Here is an 18,120-nt window from a genome sequence, read left to right as displayed (position 1 = left end):
AGAAGTGCGGACACTTTCAAGATCAAATTACAGGCACATTGGATGAAAATCTCTCATGGTGACAGGACGAAATGAGATGGCTGGAAATGTAGGAGATGGAAGACAAAAAAGGAAAACAAAAACTCATTTCCCATCTTGACTACTTCTCAACGATTAGGTACTTTTAGCGGTATGTATGATGTAGGCCTATTCACGCCCCCCAACTCCAACCACTCCCTTCAGATGTGTTGCGTCCCAAATACAGGAGGAGAGAGATATGGTGCGTTTGATTTAGCTTGCCCATTCCATTATGAATTAGGTTATCAGCCCCCCAGGTGTGCCACGGTGCTGGGCAAACTATATCAAAAGCTTGGAGTATTGTTCGAAGTAACAAAGCATCAAGACTGACAGCAGCAAAGTACTGCTCAACACAGACACATGCATGCACACACAAGCACTAATCATGTCAATATAGGTTCTTCAAAAGGGACTATGTATGAGAACACCAAAGATCACAGTGATCTCTGATTCAGATGTTTTTCATGATCACTAACCAGAGTAAGGACGCGAATGATAGACTTCATGGAACAGCAGACATGATGAGCGTGACTCGACACGGAGTGAGACGCAACAAGACAACCGAGAAGATGGCAGCCCAATAGAAAAACAGCTATGACAACATCACAGTGACACCATGTGGACAGCAAACCACAGACAGCTTTGTCATCCCATGTCTGCTGGTCTAGAGAACACAAAAGACAATGAACAACTCAAAAGCTTGACCGCTAAGTAAAGTTGGTATGTACAGGTAAACACAAAATGGCATCTCTTGACCGTCAATGACAGCAATTAACGATGAGGGTATTCTCTCCATAAAAAACTAAAACAAAACTGTAATTTAGGCTCAAACAGATCCAAATACAGAATGGCCTAATCACTCATATGTGTGCGTCGTGATATCAGCGCAAATATGTGCATATATGCAAATATGTGCGTATTGTAAGAGCAAACATGGCCAAGTAAGAGTATGGACAACGGCATACTGTGCTCATCATTGAATGGGACTTCAGCTAAATCAACTACTGGGACTTTCTACTAGAGCTCCAGAGCCATCTGCTGACCGAGTCTCATAAATACATTCAACTCTGAACAGGAAACCATGGGAATGTTCTAGAAAGAATTTCAAAATATACATATATAAATAAATCTTACAAGTCCATTTAGAATATCTTACAAGTCAACATTATAAATAGGCCTACAGATTATTTGTTCTCCATTAAACTGAAGATAATTTATACAGCTTTGACATTTAGCCTTGTTTCTACTGGACACTTGATATGGAAGCACTACGGATATTTCACAAGAAGTCTTTACAGATATTTCCTAATTATACTGCAGCACTATGTGCCAGCAGGTTGATATTGAAGGAGGCAGGATACCTACAGTAGTGAGTTAGATAAGTGTTCTATGTTAGCCTTATTGCGTGTAAATAGTTGTAAGACCATGTTAAACAGATATGAATACCAAAACATGAACCATGCAACAAATATGAGATCACAACAGTGGTGTAACATCTGGTTTAGGTCAGGGTTTCTAAGGGAATATGTTCAGCTGTGGCTACTACCTTGTGGCCCCAATTGATCTTTTCAGGCTTTGTGCTTTGCCAGTCTTTAATTAAGGGAGAAATGCCATCGTCAACTGACAAACTTATGTTCCATATTCCAAATATGTCAAAGCTCCTTAACCTGGGTGCCACACTGTTTCTACGTGTATCAAGGCAGGCTACATCGTGGTCTTGGCAAGACAACAACAACTTGGCTACTGAATTTACCATTTTCACACTATCGTGCCGACCCAAACTGTGCTGGCTTGGATCATTTATTTTCATATTTCTCCTTTACCGCATGGTTCCAGCAACTACGGTGGATGTGACCAGGCCAGCTCAGCTTGGTTTGGCTCAGCTTGGTTTGGCTCAGTAGTGTGAAAAGCACCAAGGTGCATTACAAGCATGAAGGGAAACCTGCCCTGCTTGGTGTGTGACAATGCAATGTGAGGGATGGTATGGAGGTCTGGTGGCCAGCAGTCTAATGCAGGGTTAGACAACCATGGTCCTAGATAACCACAGGGAGTGCAGGACCAGGGTTGCCCACCCCAGATCTAACAATACCCATCCACTGTGTGTCTCTCTAGGCTACAGGAATTAGAAACAGGACCTTGGCCACATACCGTCTTTATAGGACAGGCTGCCTGAGGAGAACTTTTTCCGGTGTGTGCGCGCGTAGTCCTGCAGGTTGGGGGCGCTAGAGGAGCCTCCCAGGACAGTGGTGCTGAAGAGTCCCGCACACTGAGATCCTGTGGGAGGGGTGGGGGAATTAGTCACCACAACACAACATGCAGTTATTCAAACAATGCTCTGGCTCAGTTAGCATGAGGGGAGAGAGGTACTTAGCAGACCTGGGTTGAAATGCTGTTTGAAATCCTATCAAATACTGTATCTGGGCTTGTTGAGCTTGTCTGGCACAAAGGAACCAACAGAACAGTTTTAAAGTGGAAACCGTGGGCGGCAGGTAGCCTAGTGGTTAGAGCGTTGGGCCAGTAACCGAAAGGTTGCTAGATTGAATCCCCGAGTTAACAAGGTAAAGATCTGTCGTTCTGCCCCCAAACAAGGCACAAGGCACTGTTCCTAGGCCGTCATTGTAAATAAGAATTTGTTCTTAACTGACTTGCCTAGTTAAATAAAGATTAAATAAAAAATGAATTAATAAAACCCCGTCCATCTGGCACTCACTCGAGGCAGACTAGAGCTAACACCACAAGTATTTGCAAGATTTCAAATAGTGTTTGAACCCAGGTGTAGTAGTCACATGACTCCCCATACTAAGGTCATTCAACATCCTGACTCCTAACCTATGCAAGGCCAAGGGATCTACTGTAAATAGACTTATTATGAGCCACTAGGCTTATTTAAGACCCTTTTCACATTAGCGCTCTGACTAGACCTTACTGGCTCTGATAATATGTGGTTCAGCTGGTAAGAGAGTGACGCTAGCAATGTCAAGGTCGTAGGTTCAAAATCTTTGGAGTTGAAAGTCCGTGTTGCCCAGCGACAGCCCCAAAACATCACTGCTTTAGAGGAGATCTGCATGGAGGAATGGGCCAAAATACCAGCAACAGTGTGTGAAAACCTTGTGAAGACTTACAGAAAACGTTTGACCTGTGTCATTGCTAACAAAGGGTATATAACAAAGTATTGAGATAAACTTTTGTTATTTACCACCATAATTTGCAAATAAATTCATAAAAAATCCTACAATGTGATTTTCTGGATTTTTTTTCTCATTTTGTCTGTCATAGTTGACGTGTACCTATGATGAAAATTACAGGCCTCTCATCTTTTTAAGTGGGAGAACTTGCACAATTGGTGGCTGACTAAATACTTTTTTGCCCCAATGCATTTGTTTGGTTTTTACTTTGAAGTGAAAAAACTAATTGTCTTTTGTAAAAAAAATAAAAATAATAATAATTATGGCCTGGACTAAATTACACAAAATTCTAATTAATTTGGTTGGAGGCAAGTGATTCTTGTTTATGTGTAATTTATTTACTTAAGTTGCTGGTGCCAACCTGGTAAAAATAGCCATTCAATCAGTTTTAAAAATCTTTCTCCATTGACCTCCATTTAAAAAGCAGGAAAACACCATTGTGCATTGCAAATGAAACCCTATTCCTTCCTAATATGGTGTTAATGACCGCGGCCCAGCTGATTCAATGTTATGAAGCTAATATTAGCATTCAAACCAGTAAGTTCAAAGTAAGTTTCTCAATTGTTAGAAAAATCCAAAATTAGAGTAGATGCACTTGGAAACTCAAAATAATTGTCATTAGGATGGTTAATCATAAAAACATATTTTTACCAAAACTCTGATTTAAAAAAAATCACAAAAAAAAAAAATCAGTGACAAGATAACTACACATCCCTACAATCTTAAAACTTGGCTACCACTTGAATAGGCCTCTAGCATGGTCCGTATGTACCCATGGTAGCTAGGCCTCTAGCATGGTCCGTATGTACCCACGGTAGCTAGGCCTCTAGCATGGTCCGTATGTACCCACGGTAGCTAGGCCTCTAGCATGGTCCGTATGTACCCACGGTAGCTAGGCCTCTAGCATGGTCCGTATGTGCCCACGGTAGCTAGGCCTCTAGCATGGTCCGTATGTGCCCACGGTAGCTAGGCCTCTAGCATGGTCCGTATGTGCCCACGGTAGCTAGGCCTCTAGCATGGTCCGTATGTACCCACGGTAGCTAGGCCTCTAGCATGGTCCGTATGTACCCACGGTAGCTAGGCCTCTAGCATGGTCCGTATGTGCCTAGCTAGGCCTCTAGCATGGTCCGTATGTGCCTAGCTAGGCCTCTAGCATGGTCCGTATGTGCCTAGCTAGGCCTCTAGCATGGTCCGTATGTGCCTAGCTAGGCCTCTAGCATGGTCCGTATGTGCCTAGCTAGGCCTCTAGCATGGTCCGTATGTGCCTAGCTAGGCCTCTAGCATGGTCCATTGTACATTTGACATTTTAGTAATTTAGCAGACGCTCTTATCCAGAGCAGTAGTGAGTGCATACATTTTCATACCGGTCCCCCGTGGGAATCAAACCCACAACACTAGCGTTGCAAGCGCCATGCTCTACCAACTGAGATACACGGGACTAGTACCTAGCTAGGCCTCTAGCATGGTCCATAGTACAGTATCTAACTGCAGGTTGATTTCTGTCAGAAATAGACTGTGAGAGCACCAATCCCACCCTTCACTCTACCACCATAGGCTTTAATGACAGTTGGGGTGATATAGGTAAACACAGTTGCCATAGCTACAGTGTAAGGGAAGGATTGGGTAAAGTTGCCCTTAGATGCTGCTCTTAGGTTCATTTTGCATTCCCCCCACTAATGGTTAAGGCTAGGATTGGGGGAGGGGAAACTGATCCTAGAGCTGAGCGTGTTAGGGAGCAGGGAGGAAGGAGACACCCACCTAGACCACTCTGCTTCATCTCAGGGGACTGGCGAGAGCAGGAGGGGAAGAGACGGTAGCTGCCTGCTTTGGATGAAGACGTCTCCGACAGGACCTGGGGTGACACATACACACATTATATGGTAAGGAGCAAATTCAGAGCGTCTGACACCATACACAGATCTCCATCACTGGCTGCCAGACTGAAGGACCACATGTGACCTCTGCCAGACAGACAAGTAACTCAGAGCAACAGCTCAGCAGGAAAGCCCTGGCTTATGGCTGCATCCTAACTCATGGAACACAAAAGTCTTATAGTATATCTCTATAGTCTAAAGATGCTTGCAATCCTTGTCTCATCTTTCACTGCTGCTGCTACTACTACTATCACTACCTCTGGCATTACTGACAATAGAAGGTTGTGTGTGTGTGTGTGTGTGAGATTTTACCTCCATAGACCCAGTCTTCCGGTTGCGAATCAGAGGGGATCTCCGGTGGATGCCCATTGGCTCAGAGAGTGGCAGGGCCCGGTCGGGCTCATCACGTGATAGATCCTCCAAGCTGCCAGGGTCTGTCTGTTTCTGATCATTCTGAACCAGGAAGAAAGGTACCACAGACATGGGGCGCGTGCACACAACACATTTAAAAAAATACAATATACCATACCCACACACTTCACAGGGCATTGATGTACCACTATGGGCACTTTCACATTTCCCTGTATGATCCGGATGCTGGATCGTTTGGTACCCTGATCCGCGCTATAAAGCATGCTTGAAACTCAAACTTTGGCTGAATGAATCCTGGACCTGCCAGAGTGGTGGGATCAAGATCCAGGACCAGAGTACCAGGCTTTGTGACACGGCAGCCATAGTAGCGTTAAACTTTTGCCCGTTGTAAACAAGCTAGCTTGCTAAGTCATGTAGAATGTGTATCTTGCACCGTGAAACGGTTATTTTCAGTTCTTGTTAAACCATAATATATTTTGTAGAATTCTCAGAAATGCCTCATAAAACCAAACCAGGGTAGTGAACTTCATGTGAAAACATCCTATTAGATTAACATTAGGACCAGACAAACACTGTTACCTCTGCAGAAGCGGGACGGAAGCCGAAGCCCATTGGTGCTTTCTCCTCCTCCTCGCAACCTTTGACCCCAGGGCTGAAGTGAAGCTCCACATGGAAACGCTCCTCTGACGACGGGTCCTGAGGGACAGCACAGAGAGGGCTTAGTGAAAGAAAGGGAAACAGACACACATCTACTACAGAAACACACCACTACCTTGTTGTTGTCCTCATACAGCATGATAACTATCTGGGTCATGTAGTTGAGTTCAGAAACGGCACCAAGGTAGTCCATCGCCCGCTTCCACTGCTGGTCCTTCTCCTCCTGTCACACACACACACCAATTATTGGATCGAATGTAGTTTTGTTGCTGTTGTTCAGGGAAATGTAGTTCTAGGTAACCGTAGTTCCTCTGTGGTAGTTATGTGCTTACGTCGAGCAGGCCTCCATAGCGGAAGGTGCTGAGTAGAGAGTGGACGTGACTCTCGCTGGTGAAGTACAGACGTGTCCGCACGTGGCGACCTGGTGACATCACTCCTCGAGAGTACCTGAGTCGCCAGAGAAACAGAACATAAATGTTTTTTTTGTTTTTTTATTGCCATCAAACATGGACCCTGTGAACAAAGACATAATTGACTGAGCTACAACTTCATGTTGCTGTTGCCTTTACACGCAGATCTAGGATCAGCTCACCCTTTCCAAATCTTAACCATTCGGAGAGAGGAAACGCAACTGACCTTAAATCAGCGTCTAGGTGCAACTTGACTATTGCTGCCCTGTGAGTCAAGACTCACAGTGGATGGAGTTTGTTGACCGACTCATCCTCGTGGGTCCTCTGGAGGTCCAGCTGGATCTTCTTGACCAGAGGTAGGCAGTAGGCGTACGCTATGTCCAGCTTCTCCACTTTGTTAATGCCGTATTCCTGAGGAGAATACACAAGTCGTGAGCATTACTCCCTGCCTAAGACACAGCGGTCAGAGCGTTGCTGTATACAAAGTCTGGGAGCATATAAACAGTGACTGGTGTCCATCAACAGTAGGTATGAGGATGTCAGCCAGAGCTTGTGACAGCCTGTGGAGTTCCAGAGTATGCATCTACCGCTTACAACTGACTCACCCAACCCTCCTTCCTCATCTGTGGTATGATAATATCAGCGAGGGCGTGTGACAACCTGAACAGCTCCAGAGTATCATTTTTACGTTTTAGTCATTTAGCAGACGCTCTTATCCAGAGCGACTTACAGTAGTGAATGCATACATTTCGTACATTTTATACATTTTGTCTCCGTACTGGTCCCCCGTGGGAATCGAACCCACAACCCTGGCGTTGCAAACACCATGCTCTACCAACTGAGCCACACGGGACATCCATCCATCTCTCCAAACATCCATACACCCACCCATCTCTCCACTCCCTCCATCCCTCTCTCCACTCACCATTCCATCCATCCACTCCACCCCTCCCTCCCTCACCTGTGGTATGATGATGTCGGCGAGGGCTCGGGACAGCCTGAACAGCTCCAGTGTGTCCTCCAGGCCCAGCGTGGCGTTGTGCTGCACGTCGTACTTCACGCAGTCATAGATATCCGGGATCTTGCTGATGTCGTAGCGGCCACTCTTCATCCGGAAGTCCCGCTCCAGCTTGGACCAGCGTTGCAGCATCAGCTCCAGAGACTCACTGTGGTACAGCTGCAGGTCTGAGGGTCAGGAGAAGAGGAAGAAAAGGAGATGAGATGGAGGAGAAGAGGAAGTAGAGGACAGGTAGGAGAAACACAGTAGTCTGGGATTGGTACAGATTAGAGATTTCAAGTTTTCATAACAATCGGTAATCTGTATTTTTGGCCACCGATTTGCCAATTTCTTTTTTTTTACACCTTTATTTAACTAGGCAAGTCAGATTACGAACACATTCTCATTTTCAATGACGGCCTAGGAACGGGGGTTAACTGCCTTGTTCAAGGGGGATTCGGGGATTCGTTTTTGCAACCTTCTGGTTACTAGTCCAACGCTCTAACCACCTGCCTTACATTGCACTCCACGAGGAGCCTGCATGGCAGGCTGACTACCTGTTACGCGAGGGCAGCAAGAAGCCAAGGAAAGTTGCTAGCTAGCATTAAACTTATCTTATAAAAAACGATCAATCTTAACATAGTCACTAGTTAACTACACATGGTTGATGATATTACTAGTTTATCTAACGTGTCCTGCATTGCATATAATGGATGCGGTGCCTGTTAATTTCTCATCGAATCACAGCCTACTTCGCCAAACGGGTGATGATTTAATAAGCGCATTTGCGAAAAAAGCACTGTTGTTGCACCAATGTCCTAACCATAAACATCAATGCCTTTCTTTAAAATCAATACACAAGTATATATTTTTAAACCTGCATATTTAGTTAATATTGCCTGCTAACATGAAATTGTGTCACTGCTCTTGCATTCATTGCCTGGCTCGTTGCGAACTAATTTGCCAGAATTTTACGTAATTATGACATAACATTGAAGGTTGTGCAATGTAACAGGAATATTTAGACTTAGGGATGCCACCCATTAGATAAAATACAGACCGGTTCCGTATTTCACTGAAAGAAAAAAACGTTTTGTTTTCGAGATGATAGTTTCCGGATTCGACCATATTAATGACCTCAGGCTCGTATTTGTGTGTTTATTATATTATAATTAAGTCTATGATTTGATAGAGCAGTCTGACTGAGCGATGGTAGGCACCAGCAGGCTCGAAGCATTCATTCAAACAGCACTTTCGTGCGCTGTTGATGACTTCAAGCCTGTCAACTCCCAAGATTAGGCTGGTGTAACCGATGTGAAATGGCTAGCTAGTTAGCGGGTGCGCGCTAATAGCGTTTCAAACGTCACTCGCTCTGAGACTTGGGAGTGGTTGTTCCCCTTGCTCTACATGGGTAACGCTGCTTCGAGGGTGGCTGTTGTAGATGTGTTCCTGGTTCGAGCCCAGGTAGGAGTGAGGAGAGGGACGGAATCTATACTGTTACACTGGCAATACTAAAGTGCCTATTAGAACATCCAATAGTCAAAGATATATGAAATACAAATTGTATAGAGAGAAATAGTAATAATAACTACAACCTAAAACTTCTTACCTGGGAATATTGAAGACTCATGTTAAAAGGAACCACCAGCTTTCATATGTTCCCATGTTCTGAGCAAGACACTGAAACATTAGCTTTCTTACATGGCACATATTGCACTTTTACTTTCTTCTCCAACACAGTTTTTGCATTATTTATTTAAACCAAATTGAATATGTTTCATTATTTATTTGAGGCTAAATTGATTTTATTGATGTATTATATTAAGTTAAAATAAGTGTTCATTCAGTATTGTTGTAATTATCATTATTACAAATAAATAAAATCAGCCGATTAATCGGTATCGGCTTTTTATTTGGGGTCCTCCAATAATCGGTATCGGCTTTTTATTTGGGGTACTCCAATCGGTATCGGCGTTGAAAAATCAATCGGTCGACCACTAGTACAGATCAAATCAAATTATATTAGTCACATGCGCCGAATACAACAGGTGTAGACCTTACAGTGAAATGCTTAGTTACGAGCCCCTAACCAACAACGCAGTTAACAAAAAAAACTAATAAGAAATAAAAGTAACAAGTAATTAAAGAGCAGCAGTAAAATAACAATAGCGAAACTATATACAGGGGGGAACTGGTACAGAGTCAATGTGCGGTGGCACCGGTTGGTCGAGGTAATATGTAGATGTGGGTAGAGTTATTAAAGTGACTATGCATAGATGATAACAACAGAGAAGCAGCAGATCCACCTCGCCTTGTGCTGTATTGATTGCCAATGTATGGTTAGTGTTCAACATTGTACCGAGCTGAAATAACACCATCACAGGGCTATACTATGTTAACAAAAGGGTGTACCTGCAGATTTGGGGTCCTCTAGTCTCTTGCGTATCTGGGAGGTGAGACTCTGGATGAGTGTGTAGACCTGGTCGCATGTCATCACAGGGTTCTCCACAATCCTCATAGAGTTAACCACAGAGGCTGCACCTGTAGGGGCCAGCTGGACGGACACACACACACACACACAAACAACTCGCTAAAGAACATTATGCAATAATGCATAGCTTAAAACATCTAAATCTGCTTTGCTTTCATTACAACTAATTACAGAGCCCAGAATGATCAAAGAGTAGAGCAATAACATAGCAGAAAAATGTCCACCCTCCTGTAGCAATCCCTAGTTTCTATACATCATCTCACTCACGTATGAGTTAGCCCAGCTCCAGCTTGATTTAGCCCAGTTCCAGCTTGATTTAGCCCAGCTCCAGCTTGATTTAGCCCAGCTCCAGCTTGATTTAGCCCAGCTCCAGCTTGATTTAGCCTAGCTTCTGTCCTTTCCCATTCAGTAAGATGCATTAGAAAGGATGAGGAGGAAACTAAAAGCTTCAGAAAGTATTTGTGGAAAAGGGAGCTTGTTCCGCTTGCAAACCTCATTAGGATTAAGCCCTTCCGGAGGCTAGATTTACTTTAGACACTTTGTAACAATGCCCATTTCTTTTTCCCTCTAACCCCTTTTCTTAATAGCTTGTGTTTGTAATGGAGGTAGTATGGTAATCTACCTATGCTTTCCTGATAAGACTCGTGTCAGCGCCCCAAGTTAATGCCTAGGCCTGATAAGACACATGTTAGCTCCCCAAGCTAATGCCTAGGCTAGGGCACACAGACGACCCGAGTTTGATACCTGAGGCACAAAACCAATGAAAACATCCCGAAGCAGAGTGAATGGGCAGGTACTATCTACTAGCCTGTTTTCATTCTGCATCGTACAAAGTTTTGCTACGGTGTGCCCTGAACACTACCCAGGTCGGTTGCACTTAGTGATTGGCTGAGCAGGAATTCAATGAAATCAATTACCCTATCGTAGTCCTCCTCGGTGAACTCCTGGTCTTTCTGCATGATCTCGTGGAGACGGGCCTTGACGCGGTGTTGGCAGCTGCTGAGCGAGTCGCTGTCGTTATCCAGCAGGCCGTTCATGTTGGCACTCTTCACCATCTGCACAAGGATGGGCGTCAACTCTCCCTCTAACGCCAGCAGACCCTGCCAGGCAAACACTCAGATAAACACATTTACACACACAAAGAGGTTTGACCTCTAACCTCTGACGCCTAGTGGTTACCTTGGCGAAAGCTGCGGCGGTCATCTGCACTCTGCCCTCGTCAGACGCGTAGATCTTGAGGTCGTGTCGGTACGTGCTGTGTAACCGTAGCAACCCGCAGCCAGGGAACCCAGCGTAGTCTCCTAGAATGATAGACAATGATCAGATGTTTGTGAACATAGTCTTCCCTGTGGCTCAGTTGGTAGAGCATGGTGTTTGCAACGCCAGCATGGTGTGTGCAACGCCAGGGTTGTGGGTCCGATTCCCACGGGGGGCCAATACAAAAAAAAATATGCATGAAATTAAATGTATGCATTCACTACTGTAAGTCGCTCTGGATAAGAGCGTCTGCTAAATGACTTAAATGTAAAAATGTAAAAAATAGTTGGCAACATTGTTTTGGTGTGTGTGTGTGTGTGGGTCTCACCTTGTCCTCCGGGGTACATGCAGCGGAAGGCCCTGCCCAGCTCTTCAGCCTGTACCCTGCCTGCTGGGGTCAGCTCCCCTCCCCACTTCAACACCAGCAGCAGAGAAGGGCACTCCTTACGTGTGTCTGTGGAACAACACATCAGCTTAACTAGCAATCATTTCAATCCTACGTATCGTAAAACCTCAACTGAATGCCCAGGCTGGCTTTAACTGTGTGTGAAGTGGAGTTTGGTTGGAGACCAGTACGTATTGAATGCCCAGGCTGGCTGTAACTGTGTGTGAAGTGGAGTTTGGTTGGAGACCAGTACGTATTGTACTCAGGCATTTAATACAATTCCTATCACTGATAGCCCAGTTTGAAATTGACAACACTTTACAAAATGAGAAAATGAAGATTGCGCAAAAGTACCTGCAGATAACCTTCCTACCACTCTGTGATAAAACTCACTACTTGGCAATACTGACGGTGTTTTTGACATGCAGGGCTCAAACGTCTAGCGCCAGATAGAGAAACTATGACTATGAACTGGAGCAGAGTGGCAATTTGATGTGTTCATGTGAGGAGAAACTGATACCCAGCTCTTACTAGAGACCAGCGTTTATTTGCTAGAATGTCTAGTGATATCTGGCTACCATAAGACACTGATGCTTGCTGGAGGCTTGGCGCGTAAGGGACGTTTTACAGTAGAACACTTTTTATACAAATGCAACTCAGACATATTGTACGTGGTGCTGGTGGCTGGGGGAAAGCTGCCCCCTTATGATCTGGTCCTTGGCCAGCTCTCCTGCTATCTCTCTCAGAATGACCTTCTTGATCCTAATCAGTCAGGTTTCAAGACTGGGCATTCAACTGAGACTGCTCTTCTCTGTGTCACGGAGGCTCTCCGCACTGCTAAAGCTAACTCTCTCTCCTCTGCTCTCATCCTTCTAGACCTATCTGCTGCCTTTGATACTGTGAACCATCAGATCCTCCTCTCCACTCTCTCCGAGTTGGGCATCTCCGGCGCGGCCCACGCTTGGATTGCGTCCTACCTGACAGGTCGCTCCTACCAGGTGGCGTGGCGAGAATCTGTCTCCGCACCATGCGCTCTCACCACTGGTGTCCCCCAGGGCTCTGTTCTAGGCCCTCTCCTATTCTCGCTATACACCAAGTCACTTGGCTCTGTCATATCCTCACATGGTCTCTCCTATCATTGCTATGCAGACGACACACAATTCATCTTCTCCTTTCCCCCTTCTGATAACCAGGCGGCGAATCGCATCTCTGCATGTCTGTCAGACATATCAGTGTGGATGACGGATCACCACCTCAAGCTGAACCTCGGCAAGACGGCGCTGCTCTTCCTCCCGGGGAAGGACTGCCCGTTCCATGATCTCGCCATCACGGTTGACAACTCCCTTGTGTCCTCCTCCCAGAGTGCTAAGAACCTTGGCATGATCCTGGACAACACCCTGTCGTTCTCCACTAACATCAAGGCGGTGACCCGATCCTGTAGGCTCATGCTCTACAACATTCGCAGAGTACAACCCTGCCTCACACAGGAAGCGGCGCAGGTCCTAATCCAGGCACTTGTCATCTCCCGTCTGGATTACTGCAACTCGCTGTTGGCTGGGCTCCCTGCCTGTGCCATTAAACCCCTACAACTCATCCAGAACGCCGCAGCCCGTCTGGTGTTCAACCTTCCCAAGTTCTCTCACGTCACCCCGCTCCTCCGCTCTCTCCACTGGCTTCCAGTTGAAGCTCGCATCCGCTACAAGACCATGGTGATTGCCTACGGAGCTGTGAAGGGAACGGCACCTCCATACCTTCAGGCTCTGATCAGGCCCTACACCCAAACAAGGGCATTGCGTTCATCCACCTCTGGCCTGCTGGCCCCCCTACCTCTGAGGAAGCACAGTTCCCGCTCAGCCCAGTCAAAACTGTTCGCTGCTCTGGCACCCCAATGGTGGAACAAGCTCCCTCACGACGCCAGGACAGCGGAGTCAATCACCACCTTCCGGAGACACCTGAAACCCCACCTCTTTAAGGAATACCTAGGATAGGATAAAGTAATCCTTCTAACCCCCCCCCCCTTTAAAAGATTTAGATGCACTATTGTAAAGTGGTTGTTCCACTGGATATCATAAGGTGAATGCACCAATTTGTAAGTCGCTCTGGATAAGAGCGTCTGCTAAATGACTTGAATGTAAATGTAAATGTAAATCTAAGCAGTAGAGGTGAAATGTTTCCTCCGTTTTCTCCATACCTTCCTCCTCGCTGGATGTTTTGGGCTGCCCATGGGGTAGGTAGGTGATCTGCACTTTTCTGTTGATCCCGGAAAAGTGGCCATACCTGGAAAAGACAGGAATAGAAAAAAATGGAGAACCATGTGTTATGACTGTCCCCATGTCCAGTCAATCATGCATTGAATAGCCTGGGTGTCAGTCTGTTTCTGCTTCAGCCAACTTGTCATTGTCTAGCTAGCCAAAACGTGCCTGGAAATTAGGGACTACGCAATGATAGTGTTGTTGAATGCAAAACCAGTTAGTCACGGACATTTTTTTTTAAACAGCCTCAACAATTGATATATGATATATGCCACTGGATGAGTTGGTGTTTTTGTACTATAAAGTACCAGGAACGAGATTAGAACCTCGTCTTTGGGACCAAACTGAATGATAATTTATAGCGAATGTTATCTGGCTAAGGGATACTCCTTTCTCAAATATAAAGTCCCTTTGTGAACTGTTTCTAAGATCTGTGGTTCGTCATGTAGGTTGAGAGGGATGTGTCTTGGCTATAAAAGATCTTTGAACTTTTGTGTTGTCACTTTCAATGGTTCATTAGAGATAGCGCATTATTGAAAGTCAAAGTGCTTTTGCAAAGCTCTTCTTATTAAAGATGTAGTTTAAGTATAACTCTGACTGGTGTGTGAAGTTTGTAACTCTCCTCATTTGGTAATGCAGAAATTAGCCACCACACACGTCACTCACATCTCCAGAACGGTCTTCAGCTGCTCCAGTTTGGATTTCTTCTCTTCGATCTCGCAGTCTTCTCTTCCATCACCCAGTTCTAGCAACAGTTGCCGAGCTATGTCCAGTACCTCCTAACCACACAAAGGAGATGGACAAAATGACAAAGCCATCAGAGAGATGGAATAGAATGTATTACTTTGAGGAAATTATTTTAACAGTCTTGTGGTTTACACAAACAAAATGGACAGTTGAAATTAGTTGTGTCAAATGGGATTCCTACACACAGCTTTGACCATCTAAACACAGGAATTGATACATTTGCGATCAAAGAGCGGTGCGATGGCTAACTAAGTGAATTCTTTCAACCCACATTTAGTCAAGTTAGTTATACTAAGTACAGATGTGGTCAAATGAAGAGAAAAATTGTAAATTGAGATTTATGTCTTCATCTTGATCCTATGCAGTTGTTAATAAAACACACACATGTAAACAAAACAAAAATTAAATTAACAGATTTTAGAAGAAAGTGAATCATGCAAGAGTGCCAATATATTTGACCGCATCTGTAAGTTAGCCAGCCAGATGTATTATTTACAGTTAGTTAGAAATCCCTCCTACACTCATTCGCTAGCTACCGTAACACGTTTCCAAAAATGACGAAGTGGGCTAAAGTGAGTAAAATAACAAAGATCAACAGTGAAGTATATCTCCTAAAGGGCTACATACTATAGAAGAAACAAGAATATATAGTTTGTATAATATCAACTTTTCAGTACAAAGGCCTTTCTCATGACCAGAAAGGCCTTTGTACTGAAAAGTTGAAACTATAATGCCCTCTTCTCGTGTGGCTTTGTTGGTCGCTCATTCTATTTAGTTACCTGCAGTTGTTTGGGCTTCTTCAGCTTCAATTTCCCTGTCTTGTAACCCCCGTATTTGTCAAACAATTCAAAAAACCTATTGAAGAGAGAAAGACATTGTATTTTATACCAAATGTAGTAAAACATTTATATATATAGTGACTTGATCTCTTTATTTATATATAGTCAATTACAACCCATATATAATTACAACCCAGCACCAACACTAAACTCAAATAACCAGGCTTCAACAAAGACCACATTTAGTCTAATCAGTTGTGCTTCAGCAGGGGGGGATCTGAAGTCTGCAAACTTAAGTGTATGTATGTATGTATGTATGTATGTATGTATGTATGTATGTATGTATGTATGTATGTATGTATGTATGTATGTATGTATGTATGTATGTATGTATGTATGTATGTATGTATGTATGTATGTATGTATGTATGTATGTATATATATATATATATATATATATATATATATATATAGTGTGTGTGTGTGTGTAAATAAATAAATAAATAAAAATAAATGAGATCAAGTCACTTATTTTGATTATTTAGCGGATGCTCTTATCCAGAGCGACTTACAGGAGCAATTAGGGTTAGGTGCTTTGCTCAAGGGCACATTGGCAGACTTTTAAAAATCTAGTTTGTTTGGGATTCGAACCAGCGACCTTTCGGTTAATGGCCAATAGGCTACCTGCCGAGTCGTCATGGTGGATCACAGTGGATGTCATGAAGCTTAAAGACTGGTAATTTGTCAGGATTATTATGACACGATTTAAAGATTTAAGAGAGTTAAACAAAGGTTAAATTAAAAAAACACAATTAAGGGGTCATTGACGATCATGACTTCCAAGGCATTACACCTAGACTTTACATACAGGGTTACCAAAGAACTCACATGGGATTCCGCACTTCCATCTTCATCTTCTGCTTAGGAGTTCGGTCTCCGTGGCGGATTATTGCGATGACACAGCGTAACTCCATCCTGATTGGAGGGAATGTGACAGTAAAAAGGAATACGAGTGAACAATGATGGTAGGTTGGGGTAATGACTTTTACCCCATCACTGGCATGTCTAAATAAGCAGAAACTTCACAGTGAAGCCAGTTATCTTTGAGACAGCAGTGGTTTTGATTATGTGGCTACAGTGAAGTTGTACATTTGTCTACCTCTTCAAAGTTTTTGCGCCTACAAGTTGGTCTTGGCAACGTTTTACCGATCATATGCACTAACATACTAGTCTGTGTGTGTGTGAGACTCACATGGTGCCAGATGTGGTTGGGACGATGGGGATGTCCTCAGCCTCAGTAGGGATGGACCAGGGGATGTGGAACTGAGGAGCTAGCTCCCTCATCACTATATTACTGCAGAGGACAAGGAAACAGTTCACATCATAGAAATACATTATGGTTAACATACAGTCAACATTTACCAACATCTGGATCTTCTGACGGATTATTAACTATGTAACTAGTGAGATAATGATAAATGCAAGTCATCTGTAGTACCATTTGTTTCCCCACTGACATTGCTGATAGCTACTTTATTGAGGAAACATGTACTTACTATGACTGAGATGTGGTTGTTCCACCTAGCTATCTTAAGATGAATCCACTAACTAACTACATGTCGCTCTGGACAAGAGCATCTGCTAAAAATCATAAAAAAACAACTGAAATGATTCAGGATCAGCTGTCCGAACGACCGACACCCTAGGCTACCTTTAATCAGTTTGTGCTGAACTGGACTAATTGTTATTGGCTTACAGAAGGGGGGGGGGGTGGCCAACCTTGATCCTGGAGAGTGCCAGGTTATTTACAACCCAGCACCAACACTAAACTCAAATAACCAGGCTTCAACAAAGACCACAATTAGTCTAATCAGTTGTGCTTCAGCAGGGGTGGATCTGAAGTCTGCAAACTGAAGTCTGCCCCGCTCGGACCAGGAGTCAGAACACCACGCCCCGCTCGGACCAGGAGTCAGAACACCACGCCCCCCTCGGACCAGGAGTCAGAACACCACGCCCCCCTCGGACCAGGAGTCAGAACACCACGCCCCCCTCGCGACCAGGAGTCAGAACACCACGCCCCCCTCGGACCAGGAGTCAGAACACCACGCCCCGCTCGGACCAGGAGTCAGAACACCACGCCCCGCTCGGACCAGGAGTCAGAACACCACGCCCCGCTCGGACCAGGAGTCAGAACACCACGCCCCGCTCGGACCAGGAGTCAGAACACCACGCCCCCCTCGGACCAGGAGTCAGAACACCACGCCCCGCTCGGACCAGGAGTCAGAACACCACGCCCCGCTCGGACCAGGAGTCAGAACACCACGCCCCGCTCGGACCAGGAGTCAGAACACCACGCCCCGCTCGGACCAGGAGTCAGAACACCACGCCCCCCTCGGACCAGGAGTCAGAACACCACGCCCCGCTCGGACCAGGAGTCAGAACACCACGCCCCGCTCGGACCAGGAGTCAGAACACCACGCCCCGCTCGGACCAGGAGTCAGAACACCACGCCTTGCTCGGACCAGGAGTCAGAACACTATTCCCCGCTTGGACCAGGAGTCAGAACACCACGCCCCGCTCGGACCAGGAGTCAGAACACCACGCCCCCCTCGGACCAGGAGTCAGAACACCACGCCCCGCTCGGACCAGGAGTCAGA

The 18,120-nt window shown here is 45.0% G+C and overlaps 1 protein-coding gene across 6 annotated transcripts in view; it reads right to left on the bottom strand.

Annotated features, from left to right (window-relative positions):
- The window catches only part of LOC106587746 (inositol hexakisphosphate and diphosphoinositol-pentakisphosphate kinase 2), a 52,131-nt gene that overhangs the window by 16,061 nt on the left and 17,950 nt on the right, over positions 1–18,120 (bottom strand). For 5 of the 6 annotated variants that reach the window (XM_082969653.1, XM_045709005.2, XM_082969655.1 and 2 more), the window contains exons 10-26: positions 16,716–16,817; positions 16,352–16,438; positions 15,464–15,539; positions 14,604–14,716; positions 13,877–13,962; positions 11,629–11,754; positions 11,223–11,344; positions 10,961–11,143; positions 9,965–10,106; positions 7,517–7,740; positions 6,839–6,966; positions 6,478–6,592; positions 6,261–6,368; positions 6,068–6,184; positions 5,429–5,569; positions 5,001–5,094; positions 2,206–2,331 (exon numbers count right to left, since the gene is read on the bottom strand). In XM_082969653.1, coding sequence (XP_082825779.1) covers positions 2,206–2,331; positions 5,001–5,094; positions 5,429–5,569; positions 6,068–6,184; positions 6,261–6,368; positions 6,478–6,592; positions 6,839–6,966; positions 7,517–7,740; positions 9,965–10,106; positions 10,961–11,143; positions 11,223–11,344; positions 11,629–11,754; positions 13,877–13,962; positions 14,604–14,716; positions 15,464–15,539; positions 16,352–16,438; positions 16,716–16,817 — 2,090 coding nt within the window. The remainder of the gene's footprint in view (positions 1–2,205; positions 2,332–5,000; positions 5,095–5,428; positions 5,570–6,067; positions 6,185–6,260; positions 6,369–6,477; positions 6,593–6,838; positions 6,967–7,516; positions 7,741–9,964; positions 10,107–10,960; positions 11,144–11,222; positions 11,345–11,628; positions 11,755–13,876; positions 13,963–14,603; positions 14,717–15,463; positions 15,540–16,351; positions 16,439–16,715; positions 16,818–18,120) is intronic. The other variant, XM_082969654.1, reaches the window with a different exon arrangement.

The sequence above is a fragment of the Salmo salar genome, chromosome 26, assembly GCF_965601325.2.
Source record: "Salmo salar chromosome 26, fSalSal1, whole genome shotgun sequence".
Lineage (NCBI taxonomy): Eukaryota > Metazoa > Chordata > Actinopteri > Salmoniformes > Salmonidae > Salmo > Salmo salar.
This window is presented reverse-complemented; position numbering and strand designations above follow the sequence as displayed.